This window comes from Pangasianodon hypophthalmus, chromosome 17 (genome assembly GCF_027358585.1).
Source record: "Pangasianodon hypophthalmus isolate fPanHyp1 chromosome 17, fPanHyp1.pri, whole genome shotgun sequence".
In the NCBI taxonomy this organism is placed as follows: domain Eukaryota; kingdom Metazoa; phylum Chordata; class Actinopteri; order Siluriformes; family Pangasiidae; genus Pangasianodon; species Pangasianodon hypophthalmus.
In genome coordinates this window covers 15,224,759-15,252,470 of record NC_069726.1, presented here as the reverse complement: position 1 = coordinate 15,252,470, position 27,712 = coordinate 15,224,759, and the positions used below count along the sequence as shown (strand labels likewise).

At 37.9% G+C, this 27,712-nt stretch overlaps 1 protein-coding gene across 4 annotated transcripts in view; it reads left to right on the top strand.

Moving 5' to 3' along the window:
- The window catches only part of slc12a2 (solute carrier family 12 member 2), a 61,267-nt gene extending 33,826 nt beyond the window's left edge, over positions 1-27,441 (top strand). For 2 of the 4 annotated variants that reach the window (XM_034312515.2, XM_053241531.1), the window contains exons 6-27: positions 38-148; positions 259-367; positions 462-586; positions 681-765; positions 903-1,063; positions 1,154-1,261; positions 2,512-2,635; positions 2,747-2,848; positions 6,234-6,389; positions 8,409-8,508; positions 11,944-12,055; positions 12,727-12,864; positions 13,024-13,130; positions 14,230-14,309; positions 14,761-14,883; positions 17,076-17,123; positions 17,785-17,907; positions 18,040-18,151; positions 20,611-20,697; positions 22,048-22,183; positions 22,795-22,862; positions 24,251-27,441. In XM_034312515.2, coding sequence (XP_034168406.1) covers positions 38-148; positions 259-367; positions 462-586; positions 681-765; positions 903-1,063; positions 1,154-1,261; positions 2,512-2,635; positions 2,747-2,848; positions 6,234-6,389; positions 8,409-8,508; positions 11,944-12,055; positions 12,727-12,864; positions 13,024-13,130; positions 14,230-14,309; positions 14,761-14,883; positions 17,076-17,123; positions 17,785-17,907; positions 18,040-18,151; positions 20,611-20,697; positions 22,048-22,183; positions 22,795-22,862; positions 24,251-24,386 — 2,451 coding nt within the window. In that variant the 3' untranslated portion in view covers positions 24,387-27,441. The remainder of the gene's footprint in view (positions 1-37; positions 149-258; positions 368-461; positions 587-680; positions 766-902; positions 1,064-1,153; positions 1,262-2,511; positions 2,636-2,746; positions 2,849-6,233; positions 6,390-8,408; positions 8,509-11,943; positions 12,056-12,726; positions 12,865-13,023; positions 13,131-14,229; positions 14,310-14,760; positions 14,884-17,075; positions 17,124-17,784; positions 17,908-18,039; positions 18,152-20,610; positions 20,698-22,047; positions 22,184-22,794; positions 22,863-24,250) is intronic. The other 2 variants (XM_034312516.2, XM_034312517.2) reach the window with 2 other exon arrangements.
- Positions 27,442-27,712: the final 271 nt, after the last annotated feature.

Genomic DNA, 27,712 nt, shown 5'->3' with positions numbered 1-27,712 from the left:
GACTAATCTGTAATTAATGAATCTAATCTTGTCATAGGCTGCTAATCTCATCATGCTCGATCAGATTAATGACATCCGAATTGTAGGAATCATCACTGTCATTATCCTCCTGGGGATCTCTGTGGCAGGCATGGAGTGGGAGGCCAAGGTGAGACATTTTATTGGGATTTGTATTTTTGGTTCTCTGATTACCCAAAAACACCACAAAGGGCACAAATGAGAAAACGAACGCTTAACGTTGTGCTTTTTCACTCGCAGGCTCAGATCTTCCTGCTGGTCATCTTAATCATTGCCATCTTCAACTACTTTATCGGCACATTCATCCCCATTGAATCAAAGAAAGAGCAAGGATTCTTCAGCTATGATTGTACGACCATATTTTTATACAAATGCAGCTCTAAATAGTTATCACAGAGGTTTCCTCTCGACACATGTTCATGTTATTTTACTGTCCTCTTCAGCTGGCATCCTGCTGGAAAATTTATTACCGGACTTCCGAGGAGAAACCTTCTTCTCTGTCTTCGCCATCTTCTTTCCTGCAGCTACTGGCATTCTGGCTGGTGCCAACATCTCAGGAGATCTTGCAGTGAGTCTGAAAAATGACCATAGACAAAATAGGAGAGCTGCTGCCAAAGACATGGCCAAGTATTTGCATTATTTATGTTTGTTTTTCCTTTTAGGATCCACAAATGGCAATCCCAAGGGGAACCCTTTTAGCCATTGTTATCACAGGCATCGTCTACGTAGGTGTTGCTATAAGTGCAGGTAAATGGCATTGAGTAGAGCTTGTGTTATACTGTTTCTGTGTTTAAATAAACTGATGTGTAAAATTAAAATTTATCTCCGGCATTTTGATATACTGTCTCATCTTCAAACTATATTTCTTTTCTTTTCTTTAAAAGGAGCCTGCATTGTGAGGGATGCCACAGGTTTCAAGATGAACGACACTTCAGGGCAAAACTGTACTGGTCCTGAATGCAGGTTTGGTTTTGACTTCTCCTCCTGCAAGCCTGTTAACACAACTGAGTCCACTTGTAAGTATGGACTCCACAATAACTTTCAGGTAAGATTATGCCAAGTATATTGGTGCAAAGAATACAAAAGCTGTTTAAAGGAGATGAAACTAAATACTCCTGTCTTTTTCTCCCGAAAGATTATGAGTGTGGTGTCAGGTTTCGGCCCCCTCATCACAGCCGGGATTTTCTCTGCAACCCTCTCCTCGGCCTTGGCCTCTCTGGTCAGCGCCCCCAAAGTGTTCCAGGTGGGCGTCTAACTTCCCTGCTGCTATACTCTCATACTGTGAAAGTCTTTATTCTTTAGTTATATAAATACAGTGCCATGGAAATGAAAGGCTTCCGGTTTTTGGTGTATTAAAGTAATCGTCTTGCTCAAGTAAACTCAGCTGTTAGTGTACATTGGTGAATAGTCAGATATCTGCTTAGTATAATTTGCCTTACAGCTGACATAAAGTTGGCAAAATGCTAGTGATAAAATTCAGCCTGCTTCAAAAGCAGCAAGACGGTGACGGAAATGTCCATTTTGGAAATGCTGTGTTGCATCACATCCTGACAGACTTGCCATCAGCACAGGAAGCAGCTGCTCAGTATCAGAGTTGAACATGACGACAATGTAAAGTTTGTGCTCCTGTGACCTGAAGCAGACACAAGATTGCATCATCAGTTAATAATCCAAAGCCCCTCCATAACAGAATTTTTCAAGAAGAAATCTGCATTTTGGGAATGGAAATATGTGGCAGTCTGTGAAAAGTCAGTGTGGCTAGGGTTCTGGCAAAACAGCCAAAAAAATGTGGCTTTAGCCAAAATTGAGTTTTTCTCTTAGTAATAGAATTTGACACTGTAGCTTTAATAAAACACAAATATATTTTTACCAGTAACAGAAATGTTTTTGTTTAACAGCGAATGTTAGGATTTGAAGTTGTTGGTAAGCTATGTGCTGGAGGGAAATGGACATAAGGCTAATCAAAGATAAGCTTAATCTTTTATTAAACCAGAAAAACGTCATGTCATAAAGGAATCTTTAAATGCAGAATGAAAACTCTACTTGTGGTTGAGATACATGCAAAAGGAAACACATTTCTAATCAGCAAAACGTGTGGAACTTTATATATTAGAAGATGTCAGAGTTTAATATTGTGATGGGTTTTCCCCGGCTGCACACATACAGCCTACGCCCAAACCTGCTTGTAAGCATCGTTTCATCCGAGTCATGATGGACATTTTAGCAGCCAAAGGTTTTTGAACCTTTATTGAAAATGCTTAATTGCCTTTCACAGAAAGTCTCTGGCTATTGCGTTACTTTGTACGTTACTTTGTGAACTTCTTTATTAAGAGTAAATAGCCGTATTTCAAGGCACTGTATAATAAGTAAAATATATAAATAAATCATCGCCATTCATCTGTTTGCTCAAAATCTTTCTTATAGCTTATATCTCTGTTTGTTTGTCTCAGAGATTGGTTTTTATATCACAAATTGACGCACTTGTTTATTCAGGCTTTATGCAAAGACAACATTTACCCTGGCATAGCTGGTTTTGGGAAAGGCTACGGCAAGAACAATGAACCCCTGCGTGGCTACTTCCTCACGTTTGGCATCGCCCTGGCCTTCATCCTTATTGGTAAGCAGATAGTTTCCAAGACTGGGTTGCTAATTTAAGCCTCTTATTTAAAAATATTTTCTAAAAGTGTCTCTCTTTTTTTTTTTTTTTTTTTTTCTTTTTTTTCTCCAGCTGAGCTGAACGTCATCGCACCAATCATTTCTAACTTCTTCCTGGCCTCCTACGCCCTGATCAATTTCTCAGTGTTCCACGCCTCTTTGGCAAACTCTCCCGGTAAGGCTTTACCCAAGCACAGAATGTTTTATTTATTTATTTATTTTGGAATGGAGTGACACTTTTTTTTTTTTTTTTTTTTTTTTTTTTTTTTTTTTTTCTTGGGCAAACATGTAAGGGATTAAACATGACTGGACCACACCGAAGTTGATTATTTTCCAATAACAGCATGTCCTAAAGGATATTATTGCGAATTCCTTAATGCTAACAATTTTTATTTGTGAAAGAATAATGCATCATTTTTTATCCATTTATAGTTATGATTAATGTTACAAAACAAGCTAGTTCCTGTTATTGCTTACATTATAATAATTATAAACAGTCGTTCCCTCACCAGCCTCTCTCTCTTTTTCTTTCTCTTGAAGTTAGTAAGACAAAAAAGCAGCTTATCATGTTACCGAGAAACCTTCCCATGTCGGAAAGCTTAAAGGAACAGTTTTACCTCTGACTGTGGAATCTCCTTCCAAATATTCTAAACAAACATCTCCTTATAGAAAACTTTACAATTCGTTTACTTAGAGTGTCAAGTCCCTATAAATTAGTCTGTACTATAGAAACTATAGCCTACTGTATTAGAACATGTGCATTAATTTAATTAAATACTATAAAGTGTCTTTAGATCCAAACTGAGCTGACTGTTGATTTGGTCAGTGTGATCTGGTCAGTGTGATCTGGTCAGTGTGATCTGGTCAGTGTTGTCTCAGAAATAGCTGGTGAGTGTGCTTTAGTTCTCACGTATCCGTTACTTTGAATACGTGAGGGCCCCACTTATGAAGTATGTGTTAACGTCATTATAAAGCTCTCAGGTTTTCTGCAGGTTTTACTAACTCCTGTTACCATAATTTAGGATATTTTTGTACCCTGGAGAAAAAAAAAATACAGTCTATTTATTTACAGTAATATAGTCACCTTTATTAATTATTAATTGTTCTTGTTTGATATCCTGTGAATATTGGAAAAATACATTCGGTTCAATTTCTATCATTTAATAGTTTAGTGCCCACCATTGTGCAAGGAAGAATATACAGTATGTAATACAAGTTGTTTAAGTATATCACTGTATTCCTTAGGGATAGCTCATATAAAAAAAAAAAAAGATTGGGTTATATAATGTAGGTGGTCTCTAAAGTTCACATGTGAATATGAACCGATTTTAAAAATCCGTGGCCACTTGCCTTATATCGATGCTCTAGCCCTTTTCTACCATATAAGTAAACTTTTCAGGTATTGTGCGTAGCAAAAGAAAGTGTACCTGATAGACTAACAGTGAGTGCAGTTTCATTATATGCTGTCTTGTATACATTTCTATAGTATAGTATTATGTATTACAATACTATTATTTTTACAAAAAAAAGTTTTCACCAGTTACATCAACCGATATTTATACTTTCATCATAAAACAAAACTGTCAACCCAATGACCATGTTTTATTAATGAATATATTATAATATTGATAGTTTTTACTAGGTAGTTTAAATATGCTTGATGTTAATGTTAGCATAGGTGAGGTTTTCCACAGTATCATAACATAATGGTTGTCAAAAATGTTGTATTTGTCTTTCAAGCATATTTTAAGTACACATTTATTCCTTGTGTAAAGAGGTTTGTTCTTCCTCCAAAACCAAAGCTCTAGAAGACCACCAGGTATATATCTTCATTCTAACTCTGATGTTTATATGTCCACAGTTTCATGCACGTAAAGGGTACATTTTATTTATTTTTTTTTTGATACAGCATTTATTGGAGAACAGTAGCTCTGTCTCTCATTCAGCTTCGTTTTTTTTTTTTTTTTTTTGAGCAACCACATGTACCCTTTATGTCATGTATCCTTTGTAGCATTACTGTGTAACAGTTCAGCTGTGTAATTGCTTGACCTTACTAAAAATCCCATTAGCCTAGTACTAGCTCCTTGTCAAAGAAATCCATTTATTTATTGTAACCTTTCTCATATGTATCCTAACTGATGCTAACTCATTTTAATCCAAATCTGTATTCATGCTTATGCAAATTGTGGCACTGATACATTAAACAGTCTCAGTCTGATGACACATTTGTTACCTTTGTTGGAACAGATAATGAAATATAATATTATACCATCTGAATCTATTCTTAAGGATCAGTCTGCTAGAAGGAAAGGAAAGTAGAGTTTTAGAACAGGAGGTCATTAAACCTGGCTTAAATTTCTTCCTAAATTTATAGCTGTATACTATGTGCAATGTTAGGTTGCAACAATTAATCAATGTCCTCAATAATGAAAAAAAACAAAAACAAATGTGAATGTGTTTGTTGATTAGTCAGCAATCATTTCAGTGACAGAGAAAAAACATTTGAAGAGGAAGACATTTGAAAGCAGATCAAAAAGTGGTACATGATGGAAGCCGCCTGAATTACATGAGCAGTTTATATCAAGTGATTTAGCAAGACAGCTGAACATGTTCATCACCGTAGCAAAACAATGGTGCACTGACATCCTGAAGAGCATCTGAACCACCAAATAGTATACAAGCATTATTTATGCTGTTCTTTTCTTATGGTAAAAACTATAGAAAGAAACAGCAGGCTATATAACTGTAAATAGTTTTTTGTAAATAGCCTTTATACAGTTAATTATATAGTTGTACACTTATACATTTGTATAATTGTAGTTATTTATACAGTTACGTAGTTATACAAATTATACATTTTTAGTTTTACAGTTATACTATTATCTAGTTATACATGTGTGCAGTTATATAGTTAGTTATATTTTTATAAATGTGTACAGTTTTACAGTTAGTTATGCAGTTATATATCTATACATTTATATATTTGTACAGTTATAGTTACTTAGTTATGGTTATACAGTCATATAGTTCTAAATTTCTAGTTATACATTTGTACATTTATATAGTTACAGTTATAGTTCTGCAGTTATAAAATTATAGATATACATTTATATATTTGCACAGTTATACAGATACTTATACAGTTAGTTATACAGGTACAGTTACATGGTTAGTTACACAATTACAGTTATGTAGTTAGAGTTATAACCATACAGTTAAATAGATATACAGATGTGTAGTTATACATTTATACTGTTATAGATACAGATATATAGTTACATACAGTTATGCTTTTATACATTTCTACAGTTATAGTTATATAGTTGTGTATACTGCACAAAGCAAACAATATAAATCATTTATTTAATTTGTGAGAGGTGGGTTAGTAATCTAGTAAAACTTATACAGGATGAACGATTCAGAGACCCTGGCACATTCAGAACGGGCTAGGCATTAGTATTTCTAACACTGTACAGAAGAGTACACTATAGTAGTTCATTATGAGGAAGCCAGATGCATTTCTGAGTCTCTAAATGTTGCTTGGTGCATGTGTTGGGCAGGATGGAGGCCCAGCTTTAAGTACTACAACATGTGGGTGTCTCTGGCTGGAGCTGTGCTGTGCTGTGTAGTTATGTTCGTCATCAACTGGTGGGCTGCACTCCTGACCAACGTTATCGTCTTATCCCTCTACATCTACGTCAACTACAAGAAGCCAGGTCAGTCTAACTAGTTATTTTTCTCCACATGCTTAAAAAATCAGCGGGATAATGAAGCCATATTCCTGTGGATTAATTATCCATGTTTCCCCATTGTTCAATCCAGATTCTGTGCTGCTGCTAAACTGGGTCAGCTGTAGTATGATATGCATATGGGAGATTTTATAAACAGATGCTGGTCAATTCTGTCCTTCACAAATGATTTAAATGGGCAGTTTTTGAGCTTTAACACAGGCTTTTTTGTTACAAACTGCATATCTATACATCAGGCTGTTTTGTTTTTTTTTCCCCGGCTGATATGGGTGTCATTGTGATCTGCTGCATCTCAATGCAGCACCATGGCACTTTCTCACACACACTGCAGTGGAGTTGATGGAGCTATTTTTGGTTGTAGATGCAGCCAAGGGAAGGACAGAAACAGCTCATACAGTATAGACTCATTCTAGGCGTAGCATTTTATGTAATCTTATTCAGAATGTATAAATAAATGAATGAAAGAAAAAGAAAGAAGCTAAGAGAAATAAGATGAATGAAAAAGAATAAGAATGAATGAATGAATATGAATTAATGTGAATGAATGGATATAAATATGAATATACACTCACTGGACACTTTATTAGGAACACCTATACACCTGATCATTTATACAGTTATCCAATCAGCCAATCATGTGGCAGCAGCACAGTGTATAAAATCATGCAAATACAGGTCAAGAGCTTACTGTTAGTGTTCGCTTCAAACAGCAGAATGGGGAAATAGTGTGAACTCTTTTGACTTTAACCCCAGCAACGTTGTTGGTACCAGATGGGCTGGTTTGAGAATTTCAGAAACTGCTGATCTCCTGGTATTTTCACACACAACAGTCTCTAGAGTTTACACAGAATGGAACGAAAAACAAAAAACATTGAGTGAGCGACAGTTCTGTGGGTGGAAAATGACCAGGTTGATTCGAGCCGCCAGGAAGGATATGGCAACTCAGTCACTCTTTACAACAAAATAACATGGATCGTTATAAAGTGGATGGTGAGTGTATGAATCAATAAAAAAAATGAATAACTGAATGCATGAAAGAGAGAAAAAGAATGAATGAACGTGAATTTATGTGAATGAAGCAAACATCCATGTTTTTTTTTTTTTATGTAATTTTAACTTTGTGATTATAGAATTATGGGATATGTGGGATTAATTAAAGTTATGGTGATTTAGATTTTTTTTTAAAAATTAAATCTAAATCAGAAAATCTGTCATGACAGCTGAGCGTTATGAATGCAGGCTGAATGAATTCTCAAAAAATAAGTTAATATGAGAGAATAATAGAATAGGAAATGTGGTTATTTATTGTAAAGGTCAGAAGAAGATTAATTACAGCTACCCATTGGAGCTGTAATTAATATGACTGTATAATTGACAATTAAAACCGTGAGTCATGCCTAATAGTCACATAATACATTTACATAGTGATCCTCGAGCTCATTTTAGATGCCTGCTTTTCAGCAAAGTGTACAATACGATCCACAAGCCTGAAAAAACATCTTTTTGAAACTGAGGTAAATCGTTTAATGCCACCGACTTCTAAGGTAATCGGTGACAGCGTTTCAAGTGTTTCTATGGTGAAGGAACAGTCTGGGCTGTTGTTGTAACACTTGTTGTGTGTGAGAGATGCCCACGCTTGCAGAGGTGCTGGGCTCTGCCTGGCGCAGGCTGTCGCTGGAGCAAGGGCAGGAGTTTGGCACACAGCCTGTACCACCTGCTGTGGCAGTCTGAGGGTAATCAGCCCTCCGGGTCACCAGCATGCTGAGGCCGCAGATGCTGAGAAGACCCATGTGGTGCACGCGTGTGTGCACACGTGTGGATGCAGAGTGTCTACGTGTGTGTACGTGTGGTCTTAAGCAGTGGAAAGGTCATTTATGTGAAAGTCCCCAAGCACACACACAGCTATATAAATGTCACTATAAGAAAATGGGGGAACAGGTGTCTTGGTTTCTAACAGAGTCAACATTAAATGTGTTCCATTTGCAGATGTGAACTGGGGCTCTTCCACCCAGGCGCTGACCTACCACCAGGCCCTCACACACAGCCTGCAGCTCTGTGGCGTCGCCGACCACGTGAAAACTTTCAGGTACAAACAATGCCAATTTCACAATTTAGAAATTCTTAGAAAATGTAATTGAAAAGCAAAAAAATATGACGCCATTTTCTACTTGATTTAAATCACCATTGCAGGACTTTGTGAAGGCCCATTTCCTTCCTTGTTGCCTGATTAGCTTTTAACGATTGCAGGTTGCTTGCACATGTGCAGAGCTTTTCAGGGTTTGCAGGCGTGTAGTCAGGCTGCGCTTGCTTTGTAGTTGGTTGATTCTGGGTTCGCTACATTTTATCAAAGTCCATAGCCACCCTGGCTGCTCTGTGCGTTTGTCACTGATAATGGGTTTAACTTTTGAATGACTTCTAGTGATCGGATTAATACTGGTGCTACTGGAGTTGGAACATCCATTCATCAATTTTTTTGCTTGAAAGGCCACATAGTGCCCTGTGTTCTACATTACAGACAGTTTGCTACATTTATACACACACACAAAAACACTGTGAATCTAGGCGAAAGATCATTCTAACAGCATCACATCCCCACAAGAGTTAAATAAGAGAGACCTCTTGGGTCAGGCTTCATCTGAATACTCAGTGCTCATCAGTGGACTTGTCTGAAATCTTGAGGACTAGATACATTAGAAGCCTAATAGGCAGATGTACTACAATACTAGTTGTGTTTATTAGGCTTAATCTGATTAAAGAATTGTTTGTGCTCAACTCTTGTCTGACTGTTAGTTGTCCAAGATTTATTCCTAGACATGTGGTGAGCATCTGTATGTGAGACTTAATTCTCTGTCTCATATCTAACTTTATTAAACCACACAACCACACAGGCAAGGTATACATTCACTTATGTACACAGATGGGCGCCAGCTTGACGGAAAAACCGTCATGGAGAGCGTTGTGTAACACATCAGTCTTCCATAAGTGTTCAATTAGGTTGAGATCTGGTGAGTGTGAAGGCCATACCACATGATTTGCATCATTTTCATACTCACCAAAACCGTTCAGTGAGCCCATGTGCCGTGTGGATGGGGGCAGGGTCATCCTGGAAAAGAGGCCGCTACTATCAGGATAGAAATGTTTCGTTATAGGATAAAAGGTAATCAGTCAGAAGATGTTTGTATTTATTTGCACTGACATCTACTTTGCTGCAGGTTTCATCTCCAACCCAAATCTAACACACCTGTTTTAGCTGATCAAGAACTTCTTAAGGCAGTGATTAGATAGTCGGATGGGCATGATTATGGTTGGAGCTAAAGTCTTCAGGAAGGTAGATCTCCAGGAACAGCATTGGTGACCACTGCTCTAAGGGAACAAGTGGACCCAAACCATGCCAGAAAAATGCCTTCCACAGCATAACCCCCTTAAATTTGTCACCAGTCTGTTTTTTTTTTTAAATTATTATTATTAATCTTTTTGTTGAATTAAACTTCCTAGCCAAGACCACAGAGAGAAAGACTGTATTCAGTGTAAGGCAGAGGTCTCTGATTTTATCCAAAAGAACCAGAGTAGCTGTAAGTTTTCATTCTATCCAATTCAACCAGGAGCCTGGTTCTTGATTCCTCCAGTTTAATTAGTTGATCTTGATTTTTCAATTGATTGATCAAGTGTTCCTCCTGCTTGGTTGGATAAAATTACAGACCCCTGGTGTAAAGCCATATTTGTGGCTCCTACCTTTAGTTCTCCTATAGATGAACAGTTATGCTAGATGAACAGTTATGTCAAGTATCATAGGACTCTTTATAATGTGGAGCAGCAATAATAATAAAAACACTCATTTTGGTGGATTAATGAGGAATGACTGTAATCTCAATAAGATTAAGCCAGTGTTCAGCTAGCAGGCACTGCAGGAGCTGAAATGGAGGAAACTTTATCCAGCATGTGGCCTGTTAGTGTTCCCATGGCAATAAGTCTGTGGAGGATTAGGGACTGTCTGATAATGCCACGATAATCAAACGAGTTACTCTTAGCCTTTGCTTAGCCATAATCCCTTCTTCCTACAGTATGTGCTTTGAAGTACATTAATCTGAATTTCCCACATTCTATTCCTGACCAAAGAGTTGATTTTCCAATGTCATGTGAAGGTAAAACTGTCTAATTGGTCCAAGGTTAGCACATAGTGCTGGAACTATATTGTTAATTATTCCATATAATTATGATTATTAATATTCCACAATGGGAGTGTGTAGCAGCCCATAGAATTGCATGTTTTAGTTATTTATTTTTTTATATAATTTGGCCCACAGATGGGGCATTTTCCAACACATAGTTTGCCCAGTTTTGTGGTTTGCCCCTCAGTTTTTCTGGCACCACCATCAGGCCAATCATAATTAAGTTTTTATAATTAATATAAATGAATAATTGAGTCACAACATGTCCACGCTGGGCCTGATGAACATTATCTACTGGATTTTTGTATTCAGCAGAATTTGTCAGTAATGCATTAAATTAAATCTACAACAAATTTGCTGTCAAAAATCAATAGTTTTATTTGTAAGCTTGTTTTTATGAAGCAGTTTGTTAGCAGTAGTAGCTAACAACAGTGGGGAATGCAGCATCTGGTTATTCTGCTTCTGTGGAGCTTGGTACCTGTCTTGGGTCCCAAGGCATATGGGTATCCAAGACATTTCCTGTACTAATACTACAAGGAGGAACAAGCAGGAAATAAAGATATATCTCAGGAATGCTTTTATGTATTTGTACCAAACTTTGTGCCTATCTTGGCCATCTTGGGCATCATGCCCTAAAAGAAGTTACTGTTGGGGGATAATAAAAGGAACAGGAAGTGAGACCATATCAAATATGCCTTTGTTTATTGACTCCAACCTTTCCGTCTTAGGCACCATGTCAAAAACATTTCATACCATATCCATCAAATGTTTCTGTGTATTTATGCCAAACTTGGTGTGCGTCTTTTCCATCACTCTATCAGGCTGCCCAAGAACTTTATTTTTTATCACTCTATAATGAGGCCATATTTAAATTTTTTTACTAACACCAATCACAGTGCTTGGTATGTGGTGCCATGCTGTAAAGGTAACTAAGACATTTTGTGTCCAATTACCAATTACAAAAAAAAAAAAATAAAAACTTAATTTGACACATAGCTGTTTTAATTTCATTAGCCAAATTCATCAGCTGTTTTAATTTCATTAGCCAAGTTATCAGTGCCTCTTGATGAAACAGTGGTCAGTGACTGGAAGGCATGGATCAATAGCAGGTGCTATTTAGGAACCAGTTTACAAAGTAGTGCTTGGACCCGAAAGGCTGGCGCTCGTGGCTATAATTTTATTACTGGTTTTGACATTTGTAACACTGCTGTATCAAAGGTGAGGAAGTTGCCTTTACTGTACAGAAGCTTTTAAGATAAAGTGACTTCTAAGGAATACAGTGGGAAATACAATTTCTTAAAGCTTTCAAACAGGCAGCGGCTCATCAAAGTTAATTTATTTTGATTTCACAGGCCACAGTGTTTGGTGATGACCGGTGCCCCCAACTCTCGGCCTGCTCTGCTCCATCTGGTCCATGCCTTCACCAAGAATGTTGGCCTGATGGTGTGTGGCCATGTGCGAACTGTAAGTTCCTGAACTTCCCATACAAAGAAACAGATATTTTCCGTATTTTGCACACTGTTGCTGCTGTTACAGCTACACCAGGAAAGATTTGTTTTAGCATCTATAAAGTTGCAGGGACATCTACTTTTTCAGATTATAAATGTTTAGTAATTTATGTAGATTTTAAATATGAAATGTTCCACACAGTAGTTTGTTGTTTGTACATTGTAATAGTCCTGCACGGATCAATAAAGTTTCCATTATGCCAACGCTGGGAACAGCAGTGATGTAAGAGTTAGACGTGAAAAGCACTTTACAGCCATTCTCATGCCAGACCCTGCAGACCACAGTAATCAAAAACACACAGTTTCCCCACAACTGGACCCAAAAGAACACAGCACACTTCCGCTGGCTCGCACCACTCCATCTTCCATTACTAAACCAAACACTAGGCTAACTGTCCATTTTCCTGGCACTTACTAGAGACAAACAGGACTCAATCAGTCATAAATGTACCACTGCATTTATTATTCTGCCCATTTCATGTCATGGGACCCCTTATAAAAATGACTCCTAGTTAGTCTTTGGTGATTAATGCTGCTGAAAGCCTTGTGGTTTGTGGATCAATCAGCAGCACAGAATGAGCAGTGATGTTTTCATTTTAATGAGCCTTTTTACGTCCTTGTCATCAGAGCTCTCGGAGGCCCAACTTGAAGGAGCTGAACAATGACATGCTGCGCTACCAGCGCTGGCTTCTCAACAACTCCAAAGCTTTTTACACCCCTGTCATCGCAGAGGACCTCCGTGTGGGCACCCAGTACCTTCTGCAGGTGCGTGTTTGACCATAGCTTTTGCAGCTGAAAACGTTTTACGGGTAAAGCTGTTTTTTCAGTTCCTTTACATTTAATGTTATTAATCTGTGTGTGTTAGTCTGTGTGTTGTGGCTCCATGGTGTTCTAGCTCTGGGCTTACATGACTCTGTGTGTTAGGCTGCTGGACTTGGGAGACTGAGACCCAACACACTGGTGCTCGGCTTCAAGAATGACTGGAAGAACGTAGATATGAAAGATACAGAGACCTACGTCAATATGATACAGTGAGTCTAGTCCCTTTATACACACAGAATTTAGAGGTTAAAAACTACTAGTGGCATTGTACAATTTGCACATCTCAAGTCAAGTGGCTTTTATTGTCATTTCAACCATATACAGCTAGTTAGAACAGTGAAATGAGTGAAATGAGACAACGTTCCTCCAGGTCCATGATGCTACATAAAACAACACAGGACTACAAGAGACTACACATTTCTACATAAAGTGCCCATTCAAACATGTGAAAACAGCACGAGACAGTACAATAACTACCAAAACAGGACAATAGGCACAGTAAAAGACAGCGCAGCGCCGACTAGTACACAGTACTAGTATCAACTATATCAGCTGCTATATACAGTATGCTGCATATACCTACTGTATACTACATATACATATAGAGTATATTATATTAGGTTAAGGCAAATAATAAAATTGTCATTCTTTAATTAATAAAATAGTCAGATTGGTGGCAAATTGCTGTGGTGTAAGGGGGATACAGCTCTTCAGGATGTGCTGTTATTGGACAATGATCAATGTCGGGGTGGAAACTGTAATTTTTTTTCTTATAACAGCACCACTGTCTTGTTTTATTACTGTCATGTCTTACTTAACAACTGTGCTATAAGTTTTGGTGTTTCTCTTCAGTTGTAATGTTTGTGATATGAAGCTCTTCATGCCATTTTTGAAGGGCTACAGTACATTATCAGCCACTTCTAAATGGATAATAACTATAAAAAGATAAAACGTACTCAAAAATCATCCAAGTGAGGAATCATGTGCTCAAGGCTGCAGTCTACATCTTACAGAAACTTAAAGCAAATATTCATTTACTTGCTTAATGCATAATACACACATCATGTGTGCACACATCATTTTTTTTTTAATACAAAGTACATGATTCATCAAATGCATGTTGTGCCCTGTCCTTCACCATAACATGTGCTCATGCTTGTTTGTTTGTGAGTGCAGCTGTAGTATTTACACTAATTGTTCCGACCTGGTGGAAAAGTACAGTTCTAACGTAAATGTGTTGTGGACCGATCTGGTTGATGTCCGACATCCTCCCATGAGACACTAACAATCGTTATTTGTGTGTTTTAGTGATGCTTTTGACTTCCAGTACGGTGTCGTCATTCTCAGACTGAGAGAAGGGCTTGATATCTCCCACATTCAAGGCCAAGGTAGAGTGCAGCACATATTTTCTATTGTAATGCTTAGTGCTAGAGGTAAATAAAACCTTTCCAATTATAGTGTAAATCTGCATGCAGTTTTCCAGCTCATTTCTTCTTATTGATTCTTATTGAAAACGTTATTTATCCATTTACTGTTATTATTTTTTAAAAGTTTGCCTGCTTTCATAACTAGGAGCACACATGTTCTGCTCAAAAGACACAATTATAAAGCCATGTGTGCTGTGTAAATTTAAAGTGGTGCGAATTGAATTTGACGCTTTAAAGACAGCCGGCTTTTGTTTAGGTGAAAGAAAGTGAGCTTGTAATGAGGTGGTTTGCCATTAGCAGACCGTTTACCATTTGCGCTAAATTCCTTTTGTAATTGTTTTGACCTTGATGTCATGCACAGGAATGTAAAACATGACTCACTAATACTTAGATAATGCTTTTGTGCCTAAAGACGATACCTCAGGCATGAAGGATGTAGTGGTGTCTATCGACATGAGCAAAGACTCAGACGGCGACTCGTCCAAGCTCTCATCCAAGACCACAAGCGTTCAGAACAGTCCAGCTGTCCAGAAAGGTTAGCACTTTTTTTTTTTTTTTTTTTTTTTTTTTAAATGAAGTAAACAAGTGAATTTGTTTGAGACCGAGCAAAGATTTTCCACATGAAATTCCCTTTTATTGGTGCATTATGAAGCCTTAAGATGGCTGTTTATATACATTTCTTAAAAAAATAACATCCTTTTTTCCTCAAGGGCTCTCTCAAGTTGATAACACTTTTAGTACACTACGTCGTAGGCTTTTTACAGAGGAAGTGATGTGTCCCAGACCCCTGTCCCAACTGGGACCATGTGTTCCAGTCACCAGCACACACACACACACACACACACACACACAGATACACACACTCATACACAAACATACACATCCCCCACAGCTTGGTGACAAACAAACTGGTACCTCATTCCCACAAACGGGAAGCAGCGAGGATGGGAAAACAGTCAAACCACAGTATTTTCATGAGATGTCACGATAAGCCTTTGTGTCAAGTAAGCTGAGAAACACTATAAAGGGCTAGATTTCCTCTTAGCTATAAGGGATGACCCCAAGCAAGGGTCGGGGGGGATGCAGGCAGTTCTCATAAGTCAAGTGAGTGGTTTCATGAGCACCATGTGAAAATGTGGCTGACTGATTACGTGCTTGACATTCGGCTGTCTCTCAGGGCTTTAGGGACGAGTCAGAGTCAGATTATACTTATTAAGCAGACAGATGGAGAGTCAGATGTCTGCTCCATTAGTCTGTCTGTGCATCCAGCTACAAACTGTACCATCATTTTATTTAGACTGCGGGAGAAACAGCAGCTCGAGTTAACTGCAGGAGCAGGAATGTGATGCTGAGCGCACTAAAAGCAGAAACAGCAGAGTAAAGCAGTACAACGGCTGCGTGTTTGAATTCCCGCTGGTGTCTGGTGATGTCACTACGGACTTTACAGCCAACCAATCAGCAGCTCTGATTTACATACCGACTCTCTCTCTCTCTCTCACTCACACACGCACACACACACACACACAGTGCAGGTACACACTGTCTTCTCTTCACTTCTGATGATTTCACATTATGTATCTTTTTTTCCTTTTTTTCCTCACCTTGTATTTCTTGCTGCATTTCTCAGTTTTTTTTCTTATTATCTCTCTTATTCTCTTTCTGCATTTCTCAAATTCTCTTCATCCCTCCCTTCTCCTTTTTTCTTGATACAGATCTTTCTTTCTTTCACAATATTCCTTTTTTCCCCACTTTGTTTCTTTTTTCTTACTTTTCTTTTTACTGTTATCAGATTCTCGTTTTCTCTTCCTTCCTTCCTTCCTTCCCTCCTTCCTTTCTTTCACTTCTTGCATTCACAGTATATTTCCTGCCTAAAATGCAAATCTTGTTGTATTTATAGTACATGTGCCCCTGCAACAGTTATGACTGTAGTTTCTGCGTCTGTTAGTGTTTTGACTGAGCCAGTTGAACTGTGTGCTGCTGCAGCAGTTGTAACATTGCAGTGTTTATTACAGGTGTTACATAATGTTATTATAAGGCATATGCAGGCGCAGGCAGAGTTGGTGAAAGTTAAACTGACCTGATGAGTCAGCTTTATGATAGAAATGATATTAATCTATAATAATAACGCATGAATGACACTGAGTCATGAACATGCCTACAATAATAAAAAATGTATGATACAGGAGTTCCAGATGGCATGGCCTAATCACAGCTCCCATCTCACACACCAAGTGTTTTTGGACATTCTGAATTTGTCAGATTCACCTAAAACCTCTTTAGTGTAACTGAATTCCCATCGCTATGCGTGTCTCCTCACCATCACTGAATCAGATCTTATTCTTAAACGGCCCAGAGATCAAAGGTAGATAATTGTTCATGTTTAAACCAGTCTTTGTTTTGTATTTGTATCAAGTATGATTATCAGATAGCTGTGTGTGTGTGTGTGTGTGTGTGTGTGTTTTCATGGCAGACCTGTTGGTTGTGTGTGTAAAAATGACGTGCATGGTGTTAATCTGCTTGATATATTTTTTCATCTTTCCCCCTACAGAGAGCAGTCCGGTTTCATTTGGAACCATTTCTAATGTAATGTTAATAGAACAGATGTCTCATTGTACCTCACTGTTGATGCACGTGTTTCCCATCATGACAGCAGCAAACATTAAACCTCTTCTGTTTTCTCCACCTCTCCCTCTTTTTTTTTTTTTTTTTTTTTTGCACTTTATCCAGAAGATGATGAGGATGGCAAAGCTCCTACACAGCCCCTGTTGAAAAAAGGCAGGCAGTCCACCTTGGGTTTTGTTCACTCTCTCTCTCACTGTCTGTTTCTCTCTCTCTTTATAGCTATTAGTATCTCCTCTGCCTAGTTGACTGTCAGTTAAGAATAACCCTTCTCTTTCTTCAGTCTTCATGTTGTTGTTTTTTTCCCCCTCCTCTGCTCGCTTCTATTCCTGTACAGCACCATGTGCTCCATCATAGTTGGGAAATCTGTCTTTCTCCGTGTGTGTGTGTGTGTGTGTGTGTGCTAATAAAGCTTCTTTCTTTCTCTCCTGGATTCCTTCTGCTGCTAAATCTGCTTCCAGTAAAAATCAATTAAAATATAAAATTCTTTGTAAACACTAGTGCCTGTAATGTGATGATGTGCTATGACTGACAATAACTGCGTAATGGCAGTATACACTTTTTTTAGTGGAGATCAGTGTAGTGTTTGCTTGGAGGTGTGTACTGTAACTGGGCTCAAAGCTCTGTTCAGCGACTTCATTATTCTGTGACTCTGGTGCCTCAAGATAAAACCTCTGCATTTTCCTCTCTTCCTCTTTTCTATTTTGATATGCATCACCATGCAGTCAGATTTAATATGGAAGAACAGTTTTTTGTGTTGCTTCTTCACTGCTCAAGTGCTTCCCTGAAGTATGTTTGTGGTGGTGTGCATTTTTAGATAAAGCAAGTCCAACTGCGCCCCTGAATGTGGCTGATCAGAAGCTGCTGGAGGCCAGTCAGCAGTTTCAGAAGAAGCAGGGAAAAGGAACAGTGGATGTCTGGTGGCTGTTCGACGATGGTGGTGCGTTACAGCTTCCTAAAACAATCCTTTGCTAACTTGCACCTAGGCTTATGCTGATTAAAATGAAAAAAGGATTAAAGTTTCATATTTTCTTTTGCAGTCAGTTAAGCTTTGCTGATTTTGCTTTTGCAGGTCTGACGCTGCTCATTCCATACTTGCTCACCAACAAGAAGAAGTGGAAGGATTGTAAGATACGTGTGTTTATCGGGGGCAAGATCAACAGGATCGACCATGATCGCAGATCGTTAGTATCTTATTGCCTTTGGGTTTTTTTTAAAAATGAATTTATTTGAATCATTTTAGAGCTCCAAATGTGATCAATTTAATTTAATTTAATTTAATTGACATCTTAATTTAATAGGAATTTAATTTTCCTTCTTAGTATGACTCTTTCTGCAAAATTTTCTGGTTAATAGCCTTATTATAGTATTATGTGCTCACTATAAGAGGTAATTTAACTGTAGCATTTGCACTTTTTTGACCCTGCGTTACAGTGATAACTTTCCTGCTTCTTCAGCTAAAGCAATAGTGAAACCGAACACAAATAAAAATTCACCCACCTGAAAAGCTAATTTATCGAAGGGGAAATGGTATGAGATAGTAGTGATTACTTTCACATCCTGTTGACTTTTTCTAAGTGAACAAGCCTAAGTCTTGTAAGCCAACAGAAACCAAGTGGGTGGGACTGCGGCCCTGTTGGTGCTACTCATTATTAAATAATAACACTCAAAAGTACACAAAAAGGGCATCTTCCTCTATCTCAACACCCCACACCAAAAAACCGCAGATAGGCCAGTCAACAAATGAATCTGGCATGACTGACCGTTTCATAGGTGTTTTGAACTCTCCTAAATTAACTGACACCCTAGAAAACCCCACCCCCTTCCTCCCTTCTAACATTAGAAATCTCTTTCTTGTCTGAAATTTCCTGGTTGAAAGATGTGCTCTCACTTTCTGTCAAGATAAATGGGGAATGTTATGAGTTCATTAAAGTGAAATAATAATCCATCAGTGCCGGTTTGACTTGGACAACATTTAGACAAGTGTACAGTGAACATCAGTTAATTATTTATTAGCATATAAAGAAAGATCTTGGATGAAATTTTTAGGTTAAATGGTCGAAAACAGCAATTAAAAAAAAAACAAAAAACATAAGATTAAATAGTGTCAAATGCGAAGTGTCAACTAACAGTTTACAAATACTTTTAATGGTAAAAGCACAAACACGTTCAAACAATGTAACTGAGCTCATCACAGTTTAAAGTTGATTGTGCATATATACAGGGTTTTATGGTAATAAATACATTACATTTCCGATTAATTGCTGTACAGAGCATCTTTTTCCTAGAATAGTAAGAAAGAAAGTAAATGTTGCTACTGTTTCATTTCCTCCATTCTTACATGTAAACATTTCTAGAGTCTATATTCTAACTAAAACAGACTAGCTGGTGATTACCGTATATCTGTGTATATACGCACACTACAGTTTCATCATTTGACATCGATTTGTAAAAAGACTATAACCACACATTATTCCTCATCGAGGTTGGCAGGTGATGTTTATCCTACCCTCCAACATACTCTAGGGTTTTTGTGGTAAAATTCTGTTATCTTTTTCTCAGCCTGCTAGGATTAGTTTTGTTAGCTATGTTGCCAACTTGCTCAGGGCAGACTAATGATCCTCCAGACTGAGCCTGAACCAAGGCACATTAAAATGCTATGCTTCTCTTTGGATAATAAACATTTACACATAGTGCTTCTGCACTGTGTTTCTCGCTATCGCTCCCTTTCTGTGTGTATATGTGTGTTGAAGTGTACTCTGAACCCATGTGGCGGCTTTGTCCAACACAAATGTTTCCCATTGTCCGCTGCAGCTGCTTGCTGCTCCTTTGTTTGCTAAATTTAGAGATGGGTCGGCGTTTGCTCCTTTCATAGCGTGCTGGGGGGAGCGTGGAGGCTGCTCGCTTCCAATGAACTGCGTGCTGTATATAAAACTGTAATTGTCTGCCTCTGTTTGTTGTTTTTAATTGTACATTAAGTGGCTGATCAAATGCACCCGAATGGGGTGATTTTATTTGTTCCTTCAAAGACACTGCTGAATGGTTCATTCCTCATAGTGAATTGGTGAACATCATGGGTTAGACTGATGGAAAATGAGTTGGAAAGCATCACTCAATGGATTTCTGGCATCACATGAGAACGCAGCTTAGTGCTTTTCACTTTATAAATGTCCATTTCGGGTCACGTTTTCAACAGCTTATCCTAATTTGCATAACATTTATTGCCTTAGGATGGACTGAGATCATTTTTTGTTTGAGAAATGAGTCATCATTTATTCTGAAAATTACACCTGCTATGATATCTCTGAGCGTTACTTTGAGATTCTAATCATCAGAAAAATATCAAGGCCTCCAGCTTTGTTGAATGCTTGACACTGAAGTTCCATCATATTACTTTATCCAGCTGTTTTTTTCCTTTGAAGTTCTTTGGGTTTTTTTTCAAGTCCTGAGGAAATTGCTCTCCAGGGAGAGTCCTGCAGCTGATCTCTCCCAAAGCTACAGATCTTTAACTAATTCAGATTTTTAAGTCCACAGCAAGCCATCACATTCTTTATTTTGAAGCTCATGTTCTAGCAGTATTATATTGCATCAGAATGGCTTTCTAGGTGTTTAGTAACCAGCTTTTGTGTTTTACTTTGTTCAGGATGGCCACGCTGCTCAGCAAGTTCAGGATAGATTTCTCTGATATCACAGTCCTTGGAGACATCAACACAAAACCCAAGACTGAGAGGTAGGACCACAGCTTCCTTTTCCGTTCATCACACTGCCCTCTCATTTGTAATTATGCACAAATATGTTGAGATTCCCATGACTCAACCACAAATGGCTTTACCATTTGGAGGGGGAAAAAAACAATAGCCTTTTTGAATTATTAATGGATAATTATTTTTGCTCTTCACAGGCTCTCTGTTACTCTGCTTATCTTAGTATCACTGAATTAATATGTATTTTATTTGTATTCAAAATGAGCACTAAAAATGAAAAGTTATGTCCTTACCCCACCCCTCTGGCACATTTACACAAGCTTTAAACACTAAAATTAGTCGCATATGCCACTTCTTTCCATGTTTACGCCTTCCCTCGCCTTAATAAGGATACTGCCAGTGTGTGTTGAGACCATTCCTGTCAATTTTAGCCCACTCTTCCTCTGACTGGGTGCAGTTCAACTAGAGTTCATAAGGAACTACTTCAGTGTTTTACCTGCTGTTCCAAATAATGCCACAAGTTTTCTATGGGATTGTGCCCCATCGTGCTTGTTGAATAAATCGCACACATTCAGCCCTATGTATATATATATATCCTGGAACATGGGAATGTCAATGTTGTGTTCTGACTGGACATAAAGCACAAAAGGTAAAGACACTGTCCAATAAGTTGCTGCTGTTAGTGGATGTGATTTCTTTTTTGCCCAGGGTATTTAATTCTCTAACCTTACATTACTTAAAACCCAACCTCAAGGTAAAAACACAGCAGTCTTTGGATGACCTATTGTAAATTAGCTTTGAAATGAGGCCAAAAAGGCCTTGTCTTGGGTGCATCTCTGATCTTTACACATCCAGTCTGAAAGGTCTTGGTATTGCCAAGCAAAGCATTTTAACTCATTTTATGTGAGTTGTTTTTTCTCCAAATGCTATTAGAATGCTATACACTGCTGTATTAATTTTTTATTAGTTTCATGAAATACTGAATACTTGTTTAGAAATCATTACATTTATTAGCTGTGTTGAAAAGATCAGGATGATGTGTATATAAACTAAGGGATTTACTGAGAGTTTAATGAGGAAGAAATTGATCATTTTCATTTTAGTAATATTGAATGGTGACCTGAAAAATCAACATATAATCTAGCTATGGGTACATGAATTATTGTGTCCTTGGCATTTTTTGGGACTCTTGTGTCAGCAATGACACCGCCATTTCTCATTATATTATTAACAGTGACCACTTGAGATGTCAGTGCAATAGCATTTTTGCTTGTGGCCCTTTTTGAAGTATGTGGTCAACAAGGTTTGCATACGAGTTGATTAACAAAAAGCATTACATATTTGCGCACAATACAGTGTGTTTGTGTATTTTGCAGAGTGGAAGAATTTTCCCAGATGATTGAGCCCTATAAGCTAAGAGAAGACGACATGGAGCAGGAGGCAGCGGAGAAGCTGAAGGCCGATGAGCCCTGGAGAATCACAGATAATGAGCTGGAGCTTTACAAGGCTAAGGTTGGGATGAGACCACAACCTCCGTGCAACACACAAACACACATATATTTGTCTTACTTATTAATGCTATGATTACACCTAAATCTAACCTTAACCTCAGTAACCAAAAGGAACCCTTTTGGCTCTATAAGTTTTTTTTTTTTTTTTTTTTTTTTTTAAATACAAGCAGCAGGTTTTGAGGAACAAAAAACATTTTCCTCATGGTGAACAGCCAGCTCTGTCAGATATTCCTATCCTTGTGGGGACATCTGGTCCTCACCAAAATATAAAAAAAACTTTCCTCTGTCTTATAATCTTAAGTCTCCATAAAACCTCACACGCTCTATATCTGAGAGATTAGTCAATGGGCTTCCATTACAGAAAGTGTGGTGCACATAGGCTGCGTTTCATTAACTATAGTTTGTTTGGTCATCCGAGAGGCCTATCCGCTTTCCCAGCTAGACAGAGATGTCTCGGTTGTACATATGGACGTTATGGTAGTTTGAGTAAGAGCAGCCTGTATTTATTACATAAAAGATTGCAGGTAAAATAAGGGCATCTGTACTCAGCTTGTAACATAACACCAGTGTTTCATACTAACCCCCATGTGTGTTTGTGTGTTTGCTTTGCAGAGTAATCGTCAAGTCAGACTGAATGAGCTGCTGAAGGAGCACTCAAGCACAGCCAACCTCATTGTCATGTAAGTAGAGGTGACTCCATCAACAAGAATCGATTAACGGTTGTGTGTGCTCCTTTTATTGTTTTTTATTTTTTAATAATCTGTAAGAGTGTGTATAGGACAGGTCTACCTCATTAAGAGCCTTAAGTGAACAAGCAGTGTTGCACTGTAACCGGAGATAGTAATCATAATAGTAATAGTACTCTGAAGCCAAACATAATACCCTCAGGACTTGAAATTTTCACCCTGTGATGATTTACTTTTTAAGGTGAGAAAATGCCCTGCTCTAAATCAGTAATATATTTTTAATTGAGAACATCCATGTGAGCAGATTTAACTCACTGGATGAGGCAGAAACAGCATTTTAATATAGTCTCACTGTTATTATCAGCTTCATTTCACTCTTATAGTATTCACATGACCTTTAAACACATTACTCAGTGATGAATGAAAATGAAACTTATCCACTTTTCTGTGATAAGGAATTGGTCACAGTCATTCAGAGTGGTGAGCACTGCATTTAAGGTCATCAGTACGCTGTTACGTCCAGCGAGAAAACGTGTAACCCTAGGCAGGAGTGTAAAACACTGAAAACTTAGACCATACTAACATCGGCCATTCCTTTTTTTTTTTTTTTTTTTTCTTTTTCTTTTTCTTTTTTTCTTTTTTTCTTTTTTTTTTCTCCCCCCCTCCACTGACCACTAATCCGTAACAGCACTGGGATTTCAGTTCTGTTTTACTGAACACCTCTTATGTCTCCACGTCCCACCACAGCAGTGTCGATCGTCTGATTGTCTGTAAAATGCGTGATTACGTAAATCAAGTCACTTAGTGGTTGGCAGTCGTGGGTTAGTGGTTAAAGCTCTGGGCTACAGATCAGAAGGTTGAGAATTTATATCCCAGCACTGGCAAGCTGCCACTCTTAGGCCTTTAACTATCAAATGTTTTTATTATTATTATTATTATTATTATTATTATTATTAAATGGTGGTCTCAAATCTGAGTGCCTGGTTGATTTCAACCATCTAATTTTTCCTTTTTTTTTTTTTTTTTTAAATAAAAGTTCCAGCTCCTAACCTTCTCTATATAAGACACCATGTAAAAGATATTCCTGATCATGTTCCTTTTGGTGGTAATCTTTTCAAGATCAGTCATGACTTTAAATGAATTAAATCAGGCCATTAATACTTGAAAAAATCTAATAAAACACAGTTTAAAAAATGTCATTTTATTTGGGTTAGTAATGCCATGTCAATGTTAGCTTTGTAAAGTTAAAGAAGGAAAAGTAATTACATGTGAATATGAAAAATGCATTACGCAATTCAAGCTGCTTTCAGTTTGCATGATGTCACCTTGGGGTGACTGTATAACTTGACTAACACCAATTGCTCTCTCTCTTTGTCTAACAGGAGTATGCCCTTGGCCAGAAAAGGGGCGGTGTCCAGTGCCCTGTACATGTCCTGGTTGGACACTCTGTCCAAGGATCTCCCTCCTATTCTCTTGGTGCGTGGCAACCACCAGAGCGTCCTCACGTTCTACTCTTAAACGATTTGATTATCACTGATCCTGTAAAGCACACCTTGATGATATGCCGACACTTAACACAAATGTGCACGCACCAACACGATAAAGGTAGATTGCCTGGGACTGTCAGGTAATGAGTGTGATGGACAAGTGGACAATACAGAGACTGAGAGCATCTTCTTTGGCAAGGTCTTCATTTTTGTAGCTCAGTGATGTCTGCCACTGAGAAATTATGTGGAGACTGAAAATGAGAATTTCAGAAATGCTTCATCCAGGCATCGGAAAACAAGATGAGAACCTGTTCAATTATTTAAGGTCACAGTTTCTTTGGCTCACAGGCATCTGAGCATGAAGTACATATTGTTCTGATCACCATTAGCACCATTAGAATCATCACAATAAATTGTGGAGAGATATGTATAAATTTTTTTTTTTTTGCTTTTTGAAGCAGCAATAATCACCCTGGGTTCCTTTTTCCTTGCTTGGGAGAAAATCATGCAGAATGCTTTGCAACACCTTTTATAGCCTTATAGATGTGCCTTCCAGTTCAATCAAATTAGATTATTAAACTTTGCCCTGATATATGCTCAACTAAATGTAGATATATTATAGTACCTTTCAAATTGGGTATTTAAAATGATTTCATTTCAGTGATTATTTTTTTAATGCTAGTGGACTGGAATTGGCATTGGCTTCCACTCCTTAGCATAAAAAAAGGTTCTTGTTTCTTTTCCTGGTAAGGTTTATTTTTCCCCAGTTGCCTTTTATCTTTTGTTTCTATCTTTTTTCATATTTCAGGTCTTCCTTTAAACTGTGAACGGGTTTTAGTGTTCCTAGTGTAGTAACCTCCACTAATCCTGGATGTGAATTCAAATGTACGGTTGAAGGGCACTCTAAACAGAACACTGTAGAACTTGATCCTTCAAGGGCAGACGAACATCCTATGGCTTTAAGATGACAGGTTCTTGTCTGAAAGGAAGTTGTCCCAAACAGCGGGACATCAAAGCTGCTATAAAGTGATGGACACACAAAGAACAATCAACCAAATATGTGATGTAACCTCTTGAACATGCATTTACCTAATTTCACAAATCTGCAGGTTCTGCTATAGAGGATGACTTTGCCTTAAAAGCAGAAGTAATGATTGTTAACTTCTATCTTATAAGCCATACTGGCTGGTTGATTGATTAGCAGGTAAATGCAGATGTAGACAGATCAATAGATGCATGAAAACAGAATGTGTAATGTCAGTTGTCTTTTTTTCCCCTTAATCTGTGTTAGTTTTGTTTTAAATTTCTCCCATAGAGTGGGCCATGTTTTTCATACAGTCCAGAGTTGTAGCTACAGAGTAAGGCTTTTCAGTGAACCACATCAAACCTTGTCATAACCTGGACATAAACTAACTCTCCCGTTCATGTTAGTGTAAAGTAATGGACTGTTGCAGCATCCTATTGTTATATTAGCATAAATTTAGGGGCTTCCTGGTCTTGTACAGTGTAGTTGTCGAGACCTGTCTGAAGCCATTCTACAGTTTCCAGAATGTATTGAAAAGTTGACTGAGGTAATGAGAATGTTGTCCACATGTCTGTGGTGGTGTTGCATGAGATGCAGAAGTACCTCTATGCAGGTGAACTGAGATAAGTGCTACGTGTTTCCCAGTCATTTCTAATGACACTGATAGTAATAAAAAAGTGACTCATCCAAACTCAGGATTGGATTTCCCCCCACCTGCAGTGCATTTACAATTTATTGTTCATTGTCGGTTACCATTTACTTCATTCTTTGTCAACGGGACCAGACAAGACCGAGATGGAAGATACCGATGCGAATCCTGTGACCACAGTTCTAGACAGTGGGGCATTTTAAAATAAAAGAAATTGCCTTACAGTGCAATTCTACAACAATCTATTGGTTAGTTACACAAATATCTTTGCCTCCTTCCTGTACTTACTGTAGTCTTCATGAAATGTGATGTGTTGCTTTAAATGTCATTTGAATGTAAACACTAATGCTGAAAAACAAGCAGTTGTTTTCTGTCCACATATTTTAGCAAAGTATTTTTTCCAGCTTTTCTCTACAGAGCCACAAGACATGCTTAATGGTGTGATGTGCTTTGTTGGGCACTTTGTACTATAAATACCTACACGACTGCATCTCGACAATGTGTGTTCATCACCCATCGCCATGTGAGAAATATGCCATGCACAATTGAATGAATATACTCATTTATAACTCTTTCTCTATATATATACTCTAGTGTGTAAACAGAATTTGTATTTAGTACGTGTGACACGTGTACAATGTACCAATCACCTACTGTGTTTGTACATAAGTGTGCTAAATGTATAGCTACATGTAGCTGTGGCAGTAGAGGTTACTGTACCATGGGATAACGGGGCACTTCATACGTGCCTTTCACAGCTGTTGTGTGCTAGACCTTCCGAGATCAACTGTGTGTGTGTGTGTGTGTGTGTGTGTGTGTGTGTGTGTGTGTGTGTGTGTGTGTGTTTTTCCCAAGTTGCTGCATTTCTATCAACCTACTGGTCCATGTGTAGCCAAAGCCCAGTTCCTCTCACTCCATCAGAGCTGGGAGCAATGACAAATGATGAAAAACAGAAGTCAGCATTGTAGCTCCCAAGTCTAGTTCACACTGTATTTCTTTACTAACTTGTAAATACACTCTAGCCTAACCAGATAAATTAAGGGAGTGGAGTAATAATGGCAAAATTAATATGGAGAAATGAATATTTATTTTAGATTAGATTTCTCCTTTTTTGTTTTAAATTAATTGCATGTTGATTTTGTTTCTTTTTGATTACTTTTAAAACTTTGTTCTTCCTTTTTTGTGTCTATATTTCTATCTTTTATATGACTTTTAAAGAAGAGCTTTGGCAAGTGGTTGAGTTTTTGCTCAAGCTGAAAGGGTGGATCTAATGGATCTTAGTTGAAAGAGTAATGTTTTGATATATTGTACTGTTAATTGTCACAAATGATTTTTCTAACATTTTAACATTTAAGGTTACCAATACTTTGTACATCTTTATTGCAATAAATAAAAAAAAAAATCAAATGTAAACTCAATGTAACAAATGTCTGTATTTTATAATTCAATTAATCACCATCACATAAAACAGGTCCGTTGTGAGTATTCATTTTTGTTGGTGGAACAACACTGCCATCGTGTGTTAGACAGTGACACAAACATTTGTTTCAGCCTCATGCAGGGACATTGGGTCAGCCATAGAGGGTGCATGGAGAATAAATGAGAGTGCTCGTCCTGTGGGTTCTAGTCTAAGAGACTCTAGACTCAGCACCTTTTTCTGTTCAGCAAATATGCAATGGTTTAT